We start from the raw sequence: 23436 nt of genomic DNA, 5'->3' as shown, positions 1-23436 counted from the left end.
GGCCTCAGAGTTTGTTCTAATCCTTCAGGTGTTTTATAAGTGAAGAGTCTGAAAAGCATGCTCTCACTCAGACCAGCCTGTCCCAGAGCTCAGGGCTCACTCCATATCACTTTGATTGGGGATTCAGGCCTTCCCATCATCCATTTCACCTTTTCAGACTATGTTGTCCATTATTCCACCAATCAGAGTCCACAGGTGGAGGTCGTGCAGGAGCCAGACGCGGACGCAGCCACGTCCATCAGCTCTGAAACGGCCTTTGAGGTCTGCTAACCTTCCCAGCATGCATTTGTACTTACATTCATTCAGAGGTGTTGTTTTGAACTAATCTTCATCTTTTATCTCCGGTGGCGTGAGCAGACGGATGGTGCTGGCGCTCCTGAGAGAAAGGTCTTTCACTTTTGTTTGAGATGCAAACTGTAATTGACTGTCTCTTTTAATTTCATGTTTTTGTCCAATTGAAAGCTGATGGGGTTCTTGCATCATGGATGTTTGATGATGTGTAATCTTTATTTTCTTTGCTATGGTGACTTTGGTTTTTATTTGCTTTTGTGCTGGTTATCCTGTGCTTTTTCTGTCATTTCAACGGCAAATGAGGCACAAATCAAGTGAGCTCTCTCGAGTTATCAACTGGCTCCAGATTTGATGATTGATTGGCTGAGCAGGGCTCGATTGATAACTGGTGATCAAATGATTTGCCTGTCGGTCGGTTACTTCCAATAACCCTGATACAGATCGGGAAATCAGTAGTGTCATATATGAACAGAACTGGAGAAGTCTGAGAGCACGTTAAGAAGATGAGATTCAAGATTAATTTAAAGCTGGAAGTTGCAACAATGAACTCAAATTGATATGCTGATAATATAATTTGCAATGAAAATAGTTTTAAAGGATAAAAATGCACATTAGAAGCATTTCCACCCTTGCTCTCAGACTTCTGGAGCCCTCTGTACATGTGCTGTAATCATTTTCTCCTCATCAGTGCTGTTCATCAGTTTCGACTCATTTTGCATTCATTACCTATTATCTGTCTTTTATCATTTTTGTTCAAATGTGTTCTCATTTTTGATCCACAGAGCAAGTTGAGAGTGCAGGGGGAAAATATATATGTCAGACATAGCAATTTAATGTTGGAGGTTCGTATGTAATCAAAGAAAAATCAACAAAGAAAGAACAAAAGCATAATGGATGGTGGACATATGTCCCCTCTCTGGCTACTTTCCTGGGCTGCCTCTCACTCTTCCTCTCTCAGGCTGTGTGTGCATGCATTAGTGTGTGTGTGTGTGTGTGTGTGTGTGTGTGTGTGTGTGCATGTTAAAGTGGCTGAACTGAATGTACTTGATGCGTACTGTTTTTAACACGTGGGAATGGTTCTCATACATCACTAATAGTATTTCCCTAACAAATCAGGTGACTTTCTGCTTTGGTTGTGGTGATCGTTTACATTTTATTTTGTGACTAAATGAATGTACTCATTCCGGGGTGACCCTGTCAGTGCCAAAGACACCCGGCTCATGACCCCGGAGACGGACACGTCACATCATAACAAGCTGATTGGAGCATTCGATTAGTGGTTACCAGGGAAAACATGGCCTAAATGTGAGTGATGAAAGCTAAAGTGTGTAATCACTGTCGCCAAACACTAGTACAATAGTCATTTTGCAGCCAATATAGTGTATTTTTTTTCTTTTTTGACAGGCAGGGCCAATATAAAGCAGATTATAAAAAAATAAAAAAATGTAATTAGAAGTCGACCAATATTGGTTTTTGCCGATACCAAGATAGGTTGGACCACTGGCTGATTAAGTAACTGATAGTTTTTAAAATGGATACTGGAAAAAAAAAAAAAAACGTACTGAACCGTACTATTATTAGTAGTAGTAGTATTAATAATAAAAGTAATAATAATAATAATAATAGTAAATGTTGAAATTTCCACACTCTAATAGGACCCTATGAAATATGTTAAATAGTAATAGTTAAATTGAAGTTTATTAATCATAAAGCAAGTCGAATTAAAATCATGAAACTTATACATTTTCACATCAATTTAAAGTTTAACAAAAATTACATGTTTAGGGCCCTATGAAATGTCGTATTTTTATCACTATATTTTTTATTGTTACCTAATTCTGTTTTAGCATGTAGAATTATTTGAACGCATAAAATAACTTAATTTATTTTCCTTAAAGAATCCTAATGATTTTTTCCCCCTCAGAAATTCTGTGTATTTAAATTTTTATTGTTATCAAATCAAAGCTTGAAACATTAATTTAATTTATCTTTTAATTACTGAAAATTAAGAAATGTTGTGTGATTATTCCTAAAAAATAATGTTTGTTTCATTTTAGTAGAAGTAGTAGGCTATGTACATTCTACTGAAAAATAGACTTTTATTTTGACAGGTTGCCGTGAATACCTTTACAGTTCTGTGCATGTGATATTATACTTTTGCTCAAATCAAACGGTCAAATGCTTATTTGTTTGAAGTTAGTTTGAAGTTCAAGTGTTTAAAAACGGAGCAAACTATATAAGAGCGATCTATATTATAGCTCTATAAATGAAGCATACAGACTTTATTAGAGCCACAGAAAGACAAACGTTTCGATGAAAATGCTCAATTTACAATTCATTATGTACATTAACAATGATTCGGGGCGAATATGATGTAATTTAATGGAAAATTACACATCGGTCGACCTCTAAATTTCATTTATATTTAAGAAATTTGAAACCATTTGACAATGGATTAAAAAAAAGTGTAAAATAAACCAACTTATACTTAAGATGACTAAGTAGTTTTCACAAATAAATATTTAATAATAATATAATAAAAAAGGAAGTAAACACTGTTTCAACAGGGCGCTCAGTATTCTGGGAAGTTTGTGTGCATTGGGAATCATATTTTTCAGATAGTCAGAGTAACGCTCATTCTTACGTACAGCACACAGTGAAAATGACATGAATATGATAGTGGGTAAATACATAAAGTGCAGCATAATTTAAAATCACAAGTAAAGTTTAAAACATTCAATTGACATGGACTGACCATTACACAGAGAACACACGATCATGCTGGATACACACTTCACAAGATCTCACAGCTGGGTTCAACTAAGTTTGTGAAATTAAATATTCCTTAGTCATTCAAAGATTTGTTTAAATTAAATAAATGCAGATTTGCTTAATGCTGATGGCAAATGAGAACGTATAATAATGTTTGCCTTTCTATTACTAATAATATAAAATTAATCGTCATAATACTTTCTTTATACATTAATTCCTTTGTTCTATCGGATTATTAGACAGACTTTATCCGTATTAGACAGACCTGTTAATGACAGTAAACGAAAGAGAGAGGTACTGCCTTTCTCAGCGCTGTCAAAATAAAAGTCCCACCTTGAACTCATCGGCCAAGCAGAAAAACTATCGGTAAAATAAAAAAACGAAACTATATATATGCCGATACTTGAAAAATATATTGGTCAGCCTCTAATTATGACACTTGAGCTTTGGGTGAGTGCTCACACTGATGAGCTGCTCCCCGTGGTCTTCAGGGGATATCTGGTGTCTCCACAGCAGTGCTGTGTCTTTGGCACTGAGGCAGTGTCTCACTTCACCGCTCCAGTCCTCAGTGTGTAAACCAGTCCTGCCTCACTGCTCCCCACAGACACTGACCTCTGACCCCTCTCCTGACACCCGTCACCCCACCGGTTCACCAGAATCGAACCATTAATAGGGAAGACTGGTTGCTCTTCTTCTGGATGAATGTTGTGAATGCACTCGTTTGAGCAGACATATTATTTAATTGAATTTAACTGAAAACGAGTCTGTGAGGGACAGACGTATGTCAGAGCAATAGACTACTGTTTAAAGGCCCTGAGCTCATTTTAACATCTACAATCCTTTGCTGAAAATGCATCTGTCCACAAAAGTTCTGCGAATCAGCTGGAATATGAACACCTGGATGTTGACTACGTCTTGTCTTAATGTTTCTGAAAGATCCTGTCATACGTGCACAAACTGACAGTCACCACTTATAAACTACTACTAAATATTGTAGAAAAGTAATTTTCTGTAAAGTTGCTTGGTAATGATTTGTATCGTAAAAAGCGCTATACAAATAAACTTGAATTGAATTGAATGTACAACATATACAGATCCTGTTATACTTGCAACTCAGTTGCTCTGGGGTTCAAGCAAGTTTGTAGTACCTGAGCAAACGTGTACTGTTGGTTATTATTCAGGTGTGTAATAGAGAGCACACAGTCTCCTGGCAAAGTGTTCTCCAGATTTTGTTTCGATGGTTAACTGAAAGAATGGGTGTCATGCCATTTTTTATCGAAATCTGGCTAAAAGTTAGTTTGGAGTTTGTATCATTGGTTCAGAAGCTTGCACTGGCGAGCCGAAACAAACTCCAGATGAACTAGCCAGATTTAGTTCTGAATGACATCACACCCATTCATTCATCAGTTCTCAAGTGTATCAGGGCCTTTACAGTCTGAATTTCTGTCCCTCACAACCTCGTTCTCTTTGCTGTCAAATTACGACTAAACAATAACGCTGGAAGTTCTAAGTTATTGAGAGATGTTCCAGAAGCTCTTCCAAATCTAGCGAGCTTCCTAGCGGCATCATGACTGCACACAGCGCCAGTGTAAATCTCAGAGAGCCGCGCTGGGTCTTCACACAGAGCTCAGGGCTCCAGGTCTGAACATCATCATCTGCTGGGGAGTGTCTGGAGAGCAGTGAGGCTCGACTCTAATGTGGTTCTGCTCTCTCGGTGACTAATGTGCTGGTTGTTGCTTGTCCCTGTGTCCTCCTCCTGCCTGCCTCTCCATCAGGACTTGGATAAGACCCAGGAGGATGTGTTAAAGCATCAGGCTAGCATTAGTGAGCTAAAGCGCAGTTTTATGGAGGCTACGCCCGAGCCCAGGCCCAGTCAGTGGGACAAGCGTCTGACGGGCAGTCCTGCCACCACCCTGCGCATGCAGACTCAAGGGGTACGTGTGCTTCTGCTCGGGATTCGGACGCTCTGCATGTCCTGCACTTCCTGTCCTTCTCACTCTCCTCTACTGAGAAGCTGGTTTACTGTCTTCTCTGTTTTTCAGTGGGACAGTTGGGAATAAATTGCATAATTGTGTCCTTCTATCTTGATGAATTAGGGGTGTAACGATTCACTCATTTTCTCAATGCATCAATTATAAATCCTGCCAATGCCTATTGATCTAAAAACTTGGATATACGAATAGTGAACCATTTGTTTCTGCCTTAAATTTTTTTTAATATGGAATAGTTTTCAAGATGTCCTCAGCTCTAAAATATTTGATCAGAAAATTGCAGTATTTGCTCTATTTTAAGTAGCCTGTATTGCTACACATTTGAATGTGTTTTCCCATTTAATTACCTAATACATATTAGAAGCTTTTACATCATATGAATGCACTTACAAAAGCCCAGTAAAGCATCATTATTTGGAATAATTCAGTTGAATCTCAATGTGCATCTGATCGAATTGGTCTGAATTAGAAAAAATGTTCCTGAATGGAGTTAAACTCCTATGAATCGCGAGTTGTCGCCCGACCTGCTGTAGGGTTTTCCACATACACTGAGACTAGAATCAAACAAAAGGTTAATCTGATTTTATTCCTGTTTTTATGTTTTGAAACCCCATCTTGACAAACGTTTGTGCTGTCCTCGCTGAAGTAGACTGCACTGTTATGACTAGACAGCTGCTCAGACGGGTGTCACTGAGAAACCACTGACTTCAGTGCACCATCGTCTGCTTGAGTCGAAGTAGATGTAAGAAGACTACCCATAATCCCAACTGTCTCACGCACACACACGCCTCCTGTCCTCTACACCAGCCAATGGCGGGGCAGTTCTCAGTCTGATTGGTGCATCAGCTCTCTGATTGGCTCGTTGAGTTCTGTTGTTCATGCTGCACGTTTGCTCGTTCTGTCACTGCTGGAGTATATTTTGTGTTTCTCTCTCATGTTTCTTGGCAGAATACTTCTCTCATTGTTTGCTCATCTCAGTTGCTGTCTCTTTCAGCTGTGCACATGCTCTGTTTATTTGTATGCATTTTAAAGATGCTCTTTAATCAGTCAGTGTAAATGAGTAGCTTCTGTCAAAGACTATAGTGCACATGTTTGACGTGTGTGTGTAAGTGATGTTTGCATTTTACTGTGTGAAACACTGTCTCTGGTTTACAAACACTGTTGTTCACACGCATGCTCTCTGCTGTGTTCATGTTGAAATGCTGCTGTTCCCTACAGTGTGTGTGTGTGTGTGTGTGTGTGTGTGTGTGTGTGTGTGTGTGTCTCTCCTCACTCTAGAATCACTGAAGTGCTTTGTGTTTCTCTCTCTCTCCCGTTTCTTCTGTTTCTGTGTCTGTTGTTGTCCTCGTCTTGCCCTTGGCTGTGGTTTCCTCTCTCTCTCTCTCTCTCTCTCTCTATAATAAGATGTGCTTCTCAGGGCTGCCTGGCTCCTGCAGTACCACAGCCGCTCCAGCAGAGGCCAGTAAAGTCTCAGCTCAGCCCGAGGTGCCTTTACTGCTTCTGTCCTCTGCTCTGGCTCTCTGTCTCCATGCAAGCGCTTTATATTCTCTACTGCCACATGTCTGCACCGCTTTAAAACTGTCCAAGTTCATGCTCAAATCTGGCAGCCGGTATTGATCCAGGCCTCGCTGATGTGTGACGAAGCACAATGAAATAATGTACTACTGTTCAAACATTTGGGGTCAGTGAGGGTTGTTTTTTTTTCTTTGGAAAAAGTCTTTAAAGATCTCCAAAGCTTGCAATTATTAAAATAAAAAATACAGCAAAAACTGTGAAATATTATTTTAATGTAAAACATCTATTTCTGTGTGAATCTGTGTTAAAGTGTAATTTATTTCTGTGATGCTCCGCTGTATTTTCAGCATCATTCCTCCAGTCTTCAGTGTCACATGATCTTCAGAAATCAGAATAATATGATGATTTACTGCTCAAGAAACATTTCTGATTATTATCAGTGTTGAACACAGTTGTGCTGCACAATATTTTTGTGGAAACTGTGATACATTTAATTTTTCAGGATTCACAGATGAATAGTTTTTTTTAAGCATTTATTTTTTGTCTTTACTATCATTTCTGGATCAATTTTAATGCATTATTACTGAATATATATTTTATTATTTAAAAAAGAACCTTTGAACAGTAGTGTATAGATCCAAATAATGTAAACAGTAATTATTTCTTCTACATCTAACCCCAGTTCAGCCACCGTGGTTCTCTGCCCCAGTGTGAATGAGATTTGAGAGTTGCTCAGACATGAAAGTGACGTGACAATTAGCCAAGTATGGTGACCCATACTCAGAATTTGTGCTCTGCATTTAACCCATCCGAAGTGCACACACACAGAGCAGTGAACACACACACACACACACTGTGAGCACACACCTGGAGCAGTGGGCAGCCATTTATGCTGCGGCGCCCGGGGAGCAGTTGGGGGTTCGATGTCTTGCTCAAGGGCACCTAAGTCGTGGTATTGAAGGTGGAGAGAGAACTGTACATGCACTCCCCCCACCCACAATTCCTGCCGGCCCGGGACTCGAACTCACAACCTTTCAATTGGGAGTCCGACTCTCTAACCATTAGGCCACGACTTCCCCAGTGAGTGTTCGTGAATCACACACATGAGATCTGATTGCCAGGCTGCTCAGAAGCTCTCACTAACAACATAATTAGCCCGTCATTTCCATCTCTGCCGTCGAGTGTGTGAGACTTCTTGTGTTGTGTGTGTGTTTACGTGCTCAGTGCTGTCCTGTCCTCAGACCCTTTACCCCTGCTGTCTCGTGTGTGTGTGTGACTGTGTCTATGATTACCTTCAGGTTCCACAGGAAACCCCTCCCCGTCCTGAGACGGACAGCAGAGACGCCAGCAAGGTGGTCATCGTCCTCGCTCGGCCGACACCTAACATCACCTGAGCAAACACACACCTAACACTGCACACACATCTCATCCTTTTCCATTGCAGACCTCATGACTCCAGCCCTCTTCTCTCACCTTCACCAGATTGATCATCCGTTTGTTTGTCCATGCATTCATTCATCTCTCAGCTTGTGATCCTCTCTCTTTCTGGTTGTGTTGCTTGTTGATTAGATGTGTGTGTGGTGTTGCAGTGTTTCTGGACCTTAGTCGGAGGAGATGCCATGTTTGATTCAGTGCTGTGAGCGATAGACGTACAGTGTGTTCAGTCAGACACAAATATACAAACCTCTTTACAAGAAGACACGTTTAATTGAGAGATGAATGTGGATGTAATACAGCAATAAGAATTGTTTTCAGTTTTCAGCAATAGACCCTTCAGCAGACTTGATGGTTTATACTTAAAAATGTAATGAACATTTATAACACTGTACTTTGTTTTATGACAATGGCATTAAATGACAGAAAACCAGTTAAAACTAGTGTTAATACTGCTGCGGGGGGGGTGGGGGGGGTATGACTTCTATCTCTTTTGAGCAAAGTAATCAATCTCTCTAATTTTTCAGCTTTTGGAAAGTCATACACTCGTTCACGATTTCTGAGAGCCTATGTTTCCTCTCGTTTTAGGCCCCAGACAAGACCAGGTTCTGTTCTGGTAGACCGTTTCACTGCTTCTCAAGTGCGCATCACACATTACAGTACATCTCCTTGTCAATGACATTGACTTCGACTAAGGTCTGCAGGAAGTTTGTTTCCTTCGGTTTTTGTTCTGTGGTCATGGTTTATGTTTTTGCTTTTCTCTCCATTCCTCGTGTGTGTTTGTGTGCTTGTCTGGTGTAGAGCGCAGAGGTCAAACCCGAAGTCAACGGCCAGCCAGAGGTCGTAGAGGTCGTGGAAGAGACCGTTGTCATCGAGGAAGTCATCAAACCCAGAAGTCCCGCCCCTGAGGCCTCTGTTCCCGTGGAGACGGAGTGCGCTGCGGAGGTCAAGGAGGAGAGGAGTTTATCGTCGGACAGTGATAGTGAAGAGGAGGCGGAGTACCACGCTCAGCCACCCAGCACGAGCATCTCCATCCAGCAGATCAAAGAAGAGCCTGAGGAGGAGCAGGAGGCGGAGCTTACTCAAGCCCCGCCCTCTGTGATAGAGTCACAGCCAATCACAGAAGCAGTTGAACCCGCCCTTTCTGCAGAGGAAGAGAAACCAGCAGAGCCTCATGAGGACGAGCATACAGACGATCGCGAGCCAATGGCCACACCAGACGAAGGTCCCAATGGACACGCCCTCCACGCTGAAGCCCCGCCCACTGCCGAGGAGGAGGAGCCTCACATCGTGAATGGCAGCTCCTCTCGTGTGGAAGCAGAGCACCTGCCGCAGGTTATTTGTTGTTTGGAGGTAATTGACATCCCGAGCTGAGACGGCCACTCTTCTCCTCATCTCTTCTCCTCTTCCATTTCCCGCTCCTTCCTCCTTCCTGGATGAAGATCCTGCTTTATCTGCGCAAGGCTGAAACATCTCTCTAGCAACTTTTTTTAAGCAATTGCAGTATAAAAGAAAGCTTTGTTCGCTTAAATGTTTGTCGTTCCATCCTCGTCTTTAAGTTGATTTTATATTCCATCCTACTCGACTCACACACACACACACACACACATATATAAACACAATGTTCTGAGTCACACATGAGGAGCGCTGCATGCAGGGCCTGTATCTTGTGCACTGGGTGTTGTGTATCGTTGCACGAGGCTTTGTTGTGCATGTTTTATGTAGCATAATTGATATCCAAATGATATGATAAGTGTGTTTACATTGATTCTTCTCTCTGCTAGTAAAGAAAAAGCAGCAGAAACTCCAGTAATGCCACTGAAATGATTTGAATGCACAGATAAATATCACACATCTGAAGTATTGGTAGAAATGAAAGCTTAATATAATGACATCTGATATCGTATCCACACATCGCTGTGTGTTTTTGTGCTTTTGCATGAGTGTGTCGTCCTGTAAACACTGCCAAAGGTCACGAAACCAGAGCTGCACGGATGTATGGTCCCATGGACATTTAGAAACTTTTTGGTTCTTGTCTGTTTGTAGGCTGTGTGTGTTATACCAAAGACGTCTAGTCTATAGTGGTGTTTCTTTGAGCTGTGGAGCTGTGGTGTGTGTGTGATGTCAGACGGCACAGCTCATGTACCTGTGCTTCACACTGACGGTCTCTGTCTCTCCGTAGCCTCCTGTTGTGAAGACTGAGATGGTTACGATCTCAGACACGTTTGCTGCTCAGAAGACGGAGATATCCACTAAGGAGGTCCCCATCGTGCACACGGAAACCAAGACCATCACGTACGAGGCCGCCCAGGTGAGAGGGTCACGTGATCCTGTGACGTTTCTTACCTGAAACCATAGGAATCACATTTGCTCAGGTCAAAGGTCACTGCACTGGATCTGTAATCATATATATATGGTTCAGTTTAGATGCAGAAGCCTCTAAAATATACATCTAAAATGAGCATTTCTGTCAGGCTTCCTGGATTTGTTTCCTGTTAAGCTGCTCATCATTTTGACTAAAGCTGTTGGCATCAGTGCAGAATCACGCAGCTGTGTTTCCGTCCGAGTGCTGAGAGTGTTTGTGTTTCTGTGATTGACAGCTGGATGGTAATGGAGACGGGGAGCCAGGCGTGCTCATGACTGCTCAAACCATCACCTCTGAATCACTCTGCACCACCACCACCACACACATCACCAAGGTACCACACACACACACACACACACACACACACACACACACACACACACATCACCAAGGTACCACACACACACACATCACCAAGGTACCACACACACACACACACACACACACATCACCAAGGTACCACACACACACACACACACACACACATCACCAAGGTACCACACACACACACACACACACATCACCAAGGTACCACACACACACACACATCACCAAGGTAACACACACACACACACACACACACACACATCACCAAGGTACCACACACACACACATCACCAAGGTACCACACACACACACACACACACACACACACATCACCAAGGTACCACACACACACACACACACACATCACCAAGGTACCACACACACACACACACACATCACCAAGGTAACACACACACACACACACACACACACACACACACACACACACACACACACACATCACCAAGGTACCACACACACACACACACACACACACACACACACATCACCAAGGTACCACACACACACACACACACACACACACACACATCACCAAGGTACCACACACACACACACACACACACACACACATCACCAAGGTACCACACACACACACACACACACACACACATCACCAAGGTACCACACACACACACACACACACACACATCACCAAGGTACCACACACACACACACACATCACCAAGGTACCACACACACACACACACACATCACCAAGGTACCACACACACACACACACACACACACATCACCAAGGTACCACACACACACACACACACACATCACCAAGGTACCACACACACACACACATCACCAAGGTAACACACACACACACACACACACACATCACCAAGGTACCACACACACACACATCACCAAGGTACCACACACACACACACACACACACACACACACACACATCACCAAGGTACCACACACACACATCACCAAGGTACCACACACACACACACACACACACACACATCACCAAGGTACCACACACACACACACACACACACACACATCACCAAGGTACCATACACACACACACACACACACATCACCAAGGTACCACACACACACACACACACACACACACACATCACCAAGGTACCACACACACACACATCACCAAGGTACCACACACACACACACACATCACCAAGGTACCACACACACACACACACACACACACACATCACCAAGGTACCACACACACACACACACACACACACACACACACACACACATCACCAAGGTACCACACACACACACACACACATCACCAAGGTACCACACACACACACACACACACACACACATCACCAAGGTACCACACACACACACACACACACATCACCAAGGTACCACACACACACACACACACACATCCTGTATCTGTTCAGGGCAGTGTGTACATCATGTCTGTGTCTCTTTAATGATTGACAGACACTGAAGGGCGGGCTGTCAGAAACTCGCATTGAGAAGCGCATCGTCATCACGGGAGACTCTGACATCGATCACGATCAGGTGAGACACACACACAACTGTGGTCTGTATTGTATGAAGCCAGATGCACACCTCAGTCTGTAATTCTCCATCTCAGACGTCTTGTGGATATTGCAGCAGGTTTCTTTGGTCTGATCGCTGAGACACTGGTGTGTCTTTAGGATGTGTCGCGTGTCTCATGGTTTATGGCTCCCTGTGACATGATCTTCTCAGAGCAAACTTCTGACTTTATTGAATCCTTTTAAACATGTGCTCAGAAACGTGCTTTGGTTTGTGTGGCATGAGTGAGGATGCCACAACTCAATCAGTTTAGGTGGATGATATGGCAGAAATATCTAATGATTGGTTTTTTTCAGACAGGATAACAATCAGCAAACTTGTGATTATTTTTCATGTTAGTTTGGAAGGTTATGTTGCAAGTAACTGAGCAGTACAGTCACATTAATTTCTCTATTTAACACATATAGCCCTGCAAGGCAAAAGAAAAAACAATGACAAACCATTTAGGCAAATGTAGGGGTGAGCGATTCCTCTTTATTTCATTGTTAATTAAAAATGTGAGCAAAAATGCCACCTATAAAGAATAGGGCAAAATAAGATAAATAAATAAACAGTGCTTAAAGGCAGGGTAGGTCAAAATGTATATAAAACTTTTTTTTCAAATTTGTTTAAAATTTATTTATTTATTTATATATCAATACATAATTAAAATGTAAGTACTCCTGAAAAAGAAAGTATAAAAATCGAGTGTCTGTAGACCTCTCACGACTGTTTTAAAGTCAGCTCATTATTTCCATTCACTCCACCCCCTCCCTTCTGGGCTCCTTCCAAAGCCTCTACTACGGCTCGCTAAGTAATGTTATGTTAGCTATATTACGCAGCTACGTGTGCTAATGACACATGCTTCATGAAAAAATAAACAAAAAAATATGTATGATCAAAATACAAAAAGAAAGATTTACCTGTCCAGCAGAAATAAAGCCATCAAGGAGTCACTTTTCAGCCCCTTGAGTTCCCTCAGTTCTCGCCATCGCTGGAAAGCAACGCCGATATTAACTCGCGTTTTATTTCTTTGTTTATCCAAAGACTTTTTGTTCATTGCCTTTTCTTGTACTGTTACTGTCTTCCTTTTCTTGCCTGGTTTGCCTTCACTAACTGCATAGGCTGGTACTGTGAATTTTGCTTGCTGTTTCTCTGCCATTGTTTTGGTATTCCTAGGATCCGTGCCTCTTGAACTCCTCAAATCAAACGTGCGCGCGCAAGTGGGCAGGTCATGTGTGGCAAAAGGGTGGTTGCCATGGTTGCGAGAGAGTGACAGTCGCCTAAGCCAATCCTATGTTTCGTCCCGAAATGGAAATAATGAGCTGTGTTTAATACAGATTAAACGGTCTAGAGTCACTCGATTTTTATACTCTTTTTATCAGAGTACTTACATTTTAATTATGCATTGATGTATATAGAAAGTTTAAACAAATTTGGAAGAAAGTCGTTTATACATTTTTTACCTACCCTGCCTTTAACATCTATTTAACAGCGGAATTCAAGTCAGAAATTTATAATGAATAATTAAATGTAAAAAAAACTCTACATAATCTTTACTGTATAATTCAAATCTACATTGATTATGATTAATGCTTCTGAAGTTGTGAGAATACTAAAGCAGTCCTTGTGTTGTGTTAGACTGCACATTAATGATCCAGACAGCAGCAGGTTTATAGAGCGGACGCACTGGTCCAGTATATTCACACACATCTGAATTTAAAACTTAAAACAGAGAAAACCTAGTGTTTTTGACACGTTTATTCAGTCTCTCACTGGGTTCATATTGTACAGTGTGACGAATCAAAAGTCCTAAAGTGTGCTGCTGTGGGTGTAGTGTGGAGGAGCTCATGATCCTCAGCTCCACAGACTGTCTGTGTCGTGTAACACACACATGCACACACGTTCTGTGTCGTTCACCTGTGTTCCCCATCATCTGTGTGTGTTCTTGAGTTGGGTTGTTCATTTTTTCTTGAAATCTTCTGTGTGTTTGTGTTGGTGTACTGTGGGCGGGCTCAGGCGTTGGCCCAGGCTATAAAGGAGGCCAAAGAGCAGCACCCTGACATGTCTGTCACTCGTGTGGTGGTCCACAAAGAGACGGAGCTCGCCGAGGACAAGGACTGATGGACAGGTAAGCCCATGGCAACAAGCAGCGCTCTTGACGACCGGCTCCTCCTCCTCCTCCTCCAACCAGAAACTGTTTCTTCTTTTTCTAGTTTTCATCTCTCCTTCTGTGTGTGTCTCCTTCTTTTCTGTGTCCTGGGTCTGCTCCGTGTGCTTCTCATCTTAAAGCAGTGCAGATCCACTCATCTCTTTATTTTAGAGGATCCTCATACACCTTTGAATGAGATTTATGATCTCTACATCAATAATCTAGTAGTAGTGTTATTTGATAATGTTGAGTCCCTAACTTCCATCGTCCTTGAAATATAAAACTCTTAGTACTGTAGTGATTGTTTTAGCTAATCACTGCTACCTAATAAAAGAATTAGAAAAATATTAGTATTTATTATAAATATAGCTGCAAGTGGCAATTAAGGAGGCATGCGAGTGTGGCTAGGAACATTAGACCAACTGCAAAAATGAGTAATCAAGACATTTATTGATGAATCAATGCTTCCAATCAATTATGGCAGAAGACATTAATCCAGTCAATTGTTATATGAACTAATTGCTTCTTACGTTTGACCAAAAGGTTATCAAAGTGATGTGTCATGGTCAGTGTGAGGGGAAACTGACACAGGTTTTTGTCAATATTTCAATATTTTTCATCATGCCATCAGAATTGTAGAATTGCACTGTGCTGAAACGGTGCAGTTTGATCTCAATACACTACAGCATTGAGGAGCAGTAGCCTCGAGTTCATTTCAGCGTCGTCTCGAACTCAACTTGAATTCCATACAGTTTTGGTCTGAAAATGATCTGATGTGTTGTTAATATCAGAGTAACAGTCTAGGAGGAGTTTTTTTTTTTTTTATACCAAAAGTAGTTTTAGTCCTTTTTGGTTTAAAGGTTATTAGCATAAACGTGAGTGCAGATTTGGACAGGGTTTGAGGTAGAGACTCGATGTTTGCTTTGGGTAATGTTCAGACTGTCCTCTGTCTGTGTGCCAGTTTGTACAACTTTTTACTGAGTTTGTAATGATAGAACAATGAAAGTATCCCAGACTGAGAGTGCAGTGCAGGTGTCCGTCAGCAGTGCACAGGTGCTGCGCTTTAGTGCTCGTATGAGCCCTGTCACGTGTCCAGCGTGACCTTCACCCCCAGGAAACAGTGAGCTCCTCTGAGGCTGTGAGGGATGAAGAGACAGAGTCAGTGTGTCATGTGATCACATGTGTTTAAAAAGGGCTCATCGTGTAAAGTGAGCCTGAGCAAATGGATCCAACACCCAAATATCAAATGTATTATTAGTGAAAAAATACAATCATGGAATTTAATTGGTTGACGTGTTTATGAATTAAATGCCAGCTCTGGGGTAAAGTGTGTCAGATACTTTGGGGTAAGATGTGCCAATGAAATAATATTATTTCAGTAATGATCTGAACATTTAATCCTGGCTGCTGTATGAAAATGTAAATAATGTGCAGGAAAATGATACTTTAGGTCAGTGCATTAGCTAATAGTAGGGCTGTCAAGTGATTACGATTTTTAATCTTAATACATTATGTGCTGATAAACTGAATCGAATTAATCGCACAGTAGTTTTGGCTGAGAAATTACTCCCTGAAAGATCATTTAAAATTCATATTTCCCTTTCATTTCCAGTGTTGATCATTTTGTTACCCTTTAACATATCTATATCATGTCCATGTTCATATTGCTAGCGTGTCAAAAATCACAGATGAAACTAGGAGTTTTTACATTTCAGAATCCAGCCAATCTTTTGGTCAGAAACGCCAGAAGAGGAACAGAGGGTTCAAACCCTCTCTGGAGTGTAGAGACGGCCAGCAGTTCTGATGTGAATTCAGCTATTTCTGTTTGTCAAATTGAGCAAAACCATCAATACTTGATAATACTGCATCTAAAATGTAGCACAACATTGCCTGCGTGAAGAATTGATGTTGATTTTACACTATAATTCAATAAATATGAAGTTAATCATCAGAAACTGCTTTTTTAAATAATGAATCATGCTAAATTAGCAGATTAGATGACCAGGCCTTGATAGTTTTAACTTTATTAATTGTAATCTTGACACGAGTGACCGTGTGCCTATGTTTATACTGTAGAGCACATCTTTCTGTAGCTCGGGAGATGCTAGTCTCAGCGGTGTTCTCTTAGCTTTAGTAAGGGTGGCACATCTTACCCCGCTCCCCTCGTGACGCTGTGGAGATGTGGATAGTAACCGTGTTTACTGTGGCTTCTTTCACAGAGCTGAAGTCCAGCACGTTCCTCCAGAGGTCAGAGGTCATCCCTTCATCCGGAGGAGAGAGAGCAGCTCTGATCCTGTACAGAAACACATCTTCATCTTCTGTCTTTCACAACCACTTAGCTAACATTTGTAGCTTTTTATTTTTTTTAGTCTTCCTTTTACTTTCTCTCCTTCAAAAGATGGTCTTTACCTTTTCTGAAGACCAGATTGATGTTATTTTTATTGTTAATTAGTAATACACATTCTTAGTTCATGAGGAGTAATGGATCACGTTGTGATAAGAAGAATAGGAGGAGCCTGTGAGCGCATGAAGGTGATGCTGAGGGGTGGGGTGACGATGGGGGCGGGGCTAAATATGGGTGGGGCTTCCTGATGTCACAGTGTGTTTGTTAGGGGCCAGCACAGGACAGTGGCACTGTCTGATTCTCATTGGTGGATGGCAGAGCCAATCATTCCTCAATGCAGTCACACACACACACACACGTTCCCCCAAGGAGAGGACGAGAGGCTTCACCTCTCAGCAACAAGACCAAATGCCAAAAACTCCATTCAACATGAACCCTAGGCAGCTCTTTGGGAACTTTCTCATTTCCAGCCATTTTCTGGCACCAATATTCAGAGATATATTTGAAGAAACCTGTTTTTTCTTCTGTTTTAAAGCTGATGATTTTGGAGGAGGTCGCTCCGTTTGCCCTTTTAAATATTTTCACTCTGTTTCAGAAACTTGTGATTAAATGAACAAAAGAGATTGAACTGCCAGCGCTGATGATTTTAAAGGTCGAGCGAGGCCTGTGCGCTCTCTCTCTCTCTCTCTCTCTCTCCATCAGCCCTGTGTATAGCAGTTAATGGTAGAATTGACTCTGCTCTTTTTTTTAAGCAGCTTTGGATGATCCGTCATGTTTTTATGCCCCACCCGACCCTTTGTGTAACACTCTTACTATTAAAGTTGCTTTATTCTCTAATAATCCTGAGTCAGCTGGATCTTCAGTGACAGTGTGTGTGTGTGTGTGTGTGTGTGTGTGTGTGTGTGTGTGTGTGTGTGTGTGTGTGTGTGTGTGTGTGTGTGTGTGTGTGTTTTGGGGGGTTTGATGGGATTATTCCTGGTTGCACTCGGGGTCAAGGTGCATTCAGTAGTTGTCTAGTTAGCGTTAGCATCACTGTTGTAGCAATGATGTCAGGTGCTGCAGTACCATCAGAAACACTGTTTCTTAATGTGTAAAACTAAACAAATAAAAAAGCACCAAACTGCTGAATGCATCTTAAATTCATCCCATTGCTTATGACGAAGTTTATTCAAGTGTGCTATTAGTATACTACTTTTAAAACTAAAAATAGGACAGTATGCTTTATTTACTTTTTATGTACTTGTCAGAAATATACTTTAAATGAGATTTCCTTGACTTCTGCTTATATTTAAGTCTAAATATATTTGAGCTAGAATCCGTGATTTCATTATTATAGAATTTCCAAAAAACACAAGTGAAGAAGAAAAAGAAACAACAGATACTAACACATGATCTAACACCATCATCTGACATGAAACAGCATTAAAACTGTAACGTTATGGAATAAAATGTCGACCGATGAAGAGGTAATTACAGTCCAGCGTTCGGGTGTTGATCGACTCCATCTACGATTTGATTATCATTCTGAATCCAATTCATAGTCTTTTTTTCAGCGTTTTGTTCAAAATATTATTTCTTTATTTTTTATGAAACTTACCCAAATTAAAGTGTTTAAAAAAGATTGTAAGAAGTTAGAATAAAATGTTTTTGATTACAAGCAGATATCCTGTTCTTTCTTTGGACGTTTTCTATGTTCAGATATTAATATAACAAAATATATACACATTAAAACCTAGATAGTAGTATACTTAAAGTATGATGTAAAGTTTACTTAAAGAAAACTTATGAGTATACTTGCAGTATAAAACTACTACACTAGAAGTTAACTGAGACTAAACTTCAAAGTATTTAATTAGTAAACTGTCAGTGTACCTATAAGTTCACTTTTAGTATAACTGCAGTACAGACACAGAGGTAAACTAGTTGTGTACTCAAAGTATACTACTGTTATACTTAAAAGTATACTTTTATATACTAGAAAGTGTGCCAATTTAGTCCCAAGGAGTATTGAAACAGTACACTTACAATTATACTACTAGAAGACTGATATCTGTATACTTGCTACATAAAGTATACTTAAGTAAAGTTCAAGTATATTTTAAGTATACTTAATGAAATAAACTTGAAGTATACTATTTTTTTGTGTTAGGGAAGCTCCAAATACATGTAAAAATTGGCACTGGTCAATAAAATAAAGTGACAGGCTGAAAGCTGAGATCTACACGATACAAGTGATAGTCCACTACGACGACGAGAACATTACAATATTCATTTCTCCCGAGGTCACTGTGCTGCGGCTCAACAATCAGAAGAAAGAGAGCTGTGAAGTACAGCAGAAACCTTGAGAGCTGTGTGATGTCTGAGAGTACAAGCTGTTTCTGTCGTCAGGAGATCGCTGTCTCTTCATGGTTTTGCTCATTTATCTTGATAAAGTTGAAGCCTCATGTGTGACGATGTGTCCTCAGACTTCTGTGACATTCATGTCGTCAGCCATTTCTGATGTAGTTGAAAGTATGATGCTGTAAAAAACAAAATGTGATTTTGCATTCATAAGAGTTGAAGAGTAAAGGAACAGGCTCAAGGTAACTGCTCATAATAGACATTAGAAACACTCCACACATCTGAAGATGAAGAACAGACTTCACCAGTGACAGCAGACTGCATGGAGATATGGATTTCTTCTCATGACTCGTGCAGTCTGCTGTGGACACACACAGGCTCCGGTGATCATGCTGGTCTTGTCCTCTCTGTCCTGTGTCTGCAGCGGGGCTCGTAACACAGCTGATAGTGTGTGTGCCAGGGGTCTGGGGTCACGGCCAGCTCTTCCTCTGCTGAAGGACAGAAGAGAGCCATGAACACCAGCACACAGACTCGCTCTCATCACTGTGCTCCTCCATCAGCTTCTCATCTGCACTACTGAAGGGGACAGTTCACCCAAGAATGATCAGATTTATTCATTCTCATGTGTTTTCAGACCTGTATGAATTCATTTCTTGTGCTGAACACAAAACATGTTTTGATGAAAGTTGCTGGTATGACTTCCATAGTGTGAAAGAAACACTGGACGTGAATGGCTGCTGTCAGCTCTGGTTACACAAATTCATCAAAACATCATCTTTTGAGCACCGCAGGTCTGAAACAACACGAGAGTGAGTAAATGAGGATATGATTGTCATTTTTGAAACTCACTGCTAGTTTCTCTGTAGTTACTGTACATGAGCTTTATGTCTCAAACACACTAAGATTGTCTTCGGATGACAGTCTGAAAGCTCAGTTGACTCTCATTAGCGTCTGATCAAACGCATCTTCAATTCATTGTCATTCAAACACGAAGGATAATAGATGGATCAGTGTTTTCTAGTTTTATTATACACAAACTGAGCTTTGCACATTCACAGGAATGCTGCTTTCATTCTTCACATGCTGTTCCAGCACACACTTAATGACTGAAGTCAAGTTTCTCTTTAATCTAGGAGGAAAGTAGCACAAAGGTACTCTGTAAAAGTGACATTGTGTGTGTGTGTGCGCATGCATATCCAATATTAAGTTGATGAAGATGCATTGTTAGCATGAATGCTAGTGCAGCTACCAGACGAGACTGGGATGGTTTTATCACCAGTTACAAAAATCATGAAAATGAAGACTGAAAGGCTGAATCTTAAAAATATGTAATCAATATTTCATTGAAGTATCTAGCTGAAGTTTTTAACTTCTCAGCTCATAAATATTTTTTAGTAAATACACTTCATATTCCAAATAAATATATTGCAGGTCCTGCTTATGTTTTTTTTATTCACACACTGAAGTCATTATTCATGGTTATTTTCAGTGAGCCTTTGACTTATGATGGGAATATACAGTATATACACAAACACTAATCAAACGTTTGTGTCAGGAAGGTTTTGTATTTTTTTCTGAAATAAATTTCTAAGTTTCTACCAAGGATGCATTAAATTGATCACAAGTGATATGTTAATAATGTCGCAAAACTAACTTTCTGTGAATCCTGAAAAATCTAATTAATCAGTTTCCACACAAATATTGAGCAGCACAACTGTGTTCAACACTGATAATAATCAGAAATGTTTCTTGAGCAGTAAATCATCATATTATTCTGATTTCTGAAGATCATGTGACACTGAAGACTGGAGGAATGATGCTGAAAATACAGCGGAGCATCACAGAAATACATTACACTTTAACAGATTCACATAGAGAACAGATTATTTAGATTAGAATAATATTTCACTATATTACTGTATTACCTGTATTTCTAATCAAATGAATGCAACCTTAAAAATGTTCTTACAGACGGTAAGCTTTTGATTGGTAAAATATATACTGTATAGTCACATCAGGTCTTACTCTCTCTGAGAGTCCAGCTGAGGAGAGCGATGAGCAGCAGCAGGAGCGCCGTCACGGGGAAGAAGACCCCCGTCCACAGGAACCATCCCGGGAGCTCGTTCAGGAACACCGCTGGAGAGGACATCAGCTCGCTCTCTGGAGCTGGACCTTGAGCTCTGAGGGAAAGCTGAAACCCGTGATGATTTAGAGGGATTTACTGGGGCTGGTTAATGCTTCACTGACTGACCTCTGAACCCCACAGAGCTGTTGTTGTTATCAGAACAGAGAACACACACACTACTGCATTCAATTCAATTCAAGTTTATTTGTATAGCGCTTTTTACAATACAAATCGTTACAAAGCAACTTTACAGAAAATTATGTTTCTGAAATATTTAGTAGTAGCTAGTAGTTTGTGCACGTTTGACAGGATTTTAGAAAAATAAAAATAATAATAATAATACAAGACGTAGTCAGCTAGATGATGAACTATCAATATTATTAATTAATAGTAATTATATGATGCAGTCACACATGTAGCAATAATTGTTAGTGCTGTTGTTGATTCAAGGTTAGCATCATCTGGGGTCCTCTGAGGGTCAGCATCATCTCTTCTCAGGTGTTCTGGATCCAGACTGGAGCTTGTGTAAATCCTAGTTAGCAAAACATAGAAACAAAATAGAGACATCATTAGCATAGCTGCTGATCCAACAAATTAAAATTAGTTTAACCCAAGCTAAAGAATAAAAATGCAGATGCAACTACACTCACAATTTAAGAGATACATTATTTGAATGCTTGGTGAAAGAGATGCGTTTTTAATCTAGATTTAAACAGAGAGAGTGTGTCTGAACCCCGAACATTATCAGGAAGGCTATTCCAGAGTTTGGGAGCCAAATGTGAAAAAGTTCTACCTCCTTTAGTGGACTTTGCTATCCTAGGAACTACCAAAAGTCCAGCGTTTTGTGACCTTAGGGTGCGTGATGGGTTGTAGCGTGGTAGAAGGCTAGTTAGGTACGCAGGAGCTAAACCATTTAGGGCCTTATAGGTAAGTAATGATAATTTGTAACTGATACAGAACTTAATAGGTAACCAGTGCAGAGACTGTAAAATTGGGGTAATATGATCATATTTTCTTGACCTGGTAAGGACTCTAGCTGCTGCATTTTGGACGACCTGTAGCTTGTTTATTGACGAAGCAGGACAACCACCTAGAAGTGCATTACAATAGTCCAGTCTAGAGGTCATGAAAGCATGAACTAGCTTTTCTGCATCAGAAACAGATAACATGTTTCGTAGCTTGGCAATGTTTCTAAGATAGAAGAATGCAGTTTTTGTAACATGGGAAATATGATTTTCAAAAGACAAATTGCTGTCCAATATAACACCCAGATTTCTGACTGTAGAGGAAGTAACAGTACATCCGTCTAGTTGCTGATTGTAATCTACAAGATTCTGTGTGGTGTTTTTTGGTCCAATAATTAATATCTCTGTCTTATCCGAATTTAATTGGAGAAAATTATTTGTCATCCAATCTTTTACATTTTTAACATACTCTGTTAGCTTAGATAATTGGGAAGTTTCATCTGGTCTCGTTGAGATATATAGCTGAGTATCATCAGCATAACAGTGGAAGCTAATTCCGTATTTTCTAATATTTTCTGATGGGGGCAACAGCTTCTAATGTATTATAGAAAATAGTGCCCATGTTGTCAGTAATTTCGTCTAATTCATGTGTATTTTTGGGTACAAATAGCAGTTGAGATAGATCAGGCAGGTTATTTGCGAATCTGTCTTTGGTGGCTGGAACAATAGTTCTGCCCAGACGGTAACGCTGAGACATATAGTTAATATCAGTTATACGCAGCATGCACGATACAAGGAAATGGTCTGTAATATCATCACATTGGGGTACAATATCTATAGCAGTAAGATCGATTCCATGCGATATAATTAGATCTAGTGTATGATTAAAACGATGAGTGGGCCCGGTGACATTTTGCTTGACTCCAAAGGAGTTTATTAGGTCAGTAAACGCAAGTCCAGTGTTGGGGAGTAACTAGTTACATGTAACGGCGTTACGTAATTTAATTACAAAATTAATGTAACTGTAATTAGTTACAGTTACTAAGAAAAAATGAGTAATTAAATTACAGTTACTTATGAAATTTTTAACGATTACAAAGGGGATTACATTTGAATATTTACACACATCCACATACAGATTTAACTGATTTCTTTCCCAAATTGCACTGACTATTCTGAGACATACCGCCCTAATAATTTCCGGGATGCGGAAACACAGTCTGGTTCGTAGAATCCAGTCATAAAA

The 23436-nt window shown here is 40.5% G+C and overlaps 2 protein-coding genes across 12 annotated transcripts in view; one reads left to right on the top strand and one right to left on the bottom strand.

Annotated features, from left to right (window-relative positions):
- epb41l2 (erythrocyte membrane protein band 4.1 like 2) overlaps positions 1-16976 on the top strand; it is an 87313-nt gene extending 70337 nt beyond the window's left edge. The window contains exons 14-24 of one of the 10 annotated variants that reach the window (XM_059499244.1): positions 187-261; positions 358-387; positions 1074-1133; positions 4839-4997; positions 7868-7921; positions 8805-9356; positions 10186-10314; positions 10604-10702; positions 12166-12246; positions 14284-14395; positions 16636-16976. In XM_059499244.1, coding sequence (XP_059355227.1) covers positions 187-261; positions 358-387; positions 1074-1133; positions 4839-4997; positions 7868-7921; positions 8805-9356; positions 10186-10314; positions 10604-10702; positions 12166-12246; positions 14284-14388 — 1344 coding nt within the window. In that variant the 3' untranslated portion in view covers positions 14389-14395; positions 16636-16976. The remainder of the gene's footprint in view (positions 1-186; positions 262-357; positions 388-1073; positions 1134-4838; positions 4998-7867; positions 7922-8804; positions 9357-10185; positions 10315-10603; positions 10703-12165; positions 12247-14283; positions 14396-16635) is intronic. The other 9 variants (XM_059499247.1, XM_059499246.1, XM_059499252.1 and 6 more) reach the window with 9 other exon arrangements.
- A 2506-nt stretch (positions 16977-19482) lies between these two features.
- LOC132091972 (small leucine-rich protein 1-like) lies at positions 19483-21383 on the bottom strand. 2 transcript variants are annotated; one of them, XM_059498030.1, is made up of 2 exons: positions 21126-21383; positions 19483-19588 (listed from the first exon to the last, which is right to left on the bottom strand). In XM_059498030.1, exons 1-2 carry the CDS (start codon positions 21247-21249, stop codon positions 19488-19490), a joined length of 225 nt encoding a protein of 74 aa, XP_059354013.1. In that variant the 5' UTR covers positions 21250-21383; the 3' UTR covers positions 19483-19487. The 2 variants fall into 2 exon arrangements, with proteins under 2 accessions (XP_059354013.1, XP_059354011.1); XM_059498028.1 differs by having other exon boundaries at positions 19483-19591; positions 21126-21328.
- Between the last annotated feature and the right edge of the window lie 2053 nt (positions 21384-23436).

Source organism: Carassius carassius, chromosome 18 (genome assembly GCF_963082965.1).
Source record: "Carassius carassius chromosome 18, fCarCar2.1, whole genome shotgun sequence".
Taxonomy (NCBI): domain Eukaryota; kingdom Metazoa; phylum Chordata; class Actinopteri; order Cypriniformes; family Cyprinidae; genus Carassius; species Carassius carassius.
Note: the sequence above shows the minus strand (reverse complement) of the source record. Positions and strands in the feature narration are given on the sequence as shown.

Coding starts and splice junctions, on each gene's coding strand:
- LOC132091972 (XM_059498028.1), bottom strand. CDS start 21,249: ATGTCCTCTCCAGCGGTGTTCCTGAACGAGCTCCCGGGATGGTTCCTG. Junction 19,592..21,125: donor CAGCTGGACTCTCAGAGAGA/GTAAGACCTGAT, acceptor TCTGTCCTTCAG/CAGAGGAAGAGCTGGCCGTG.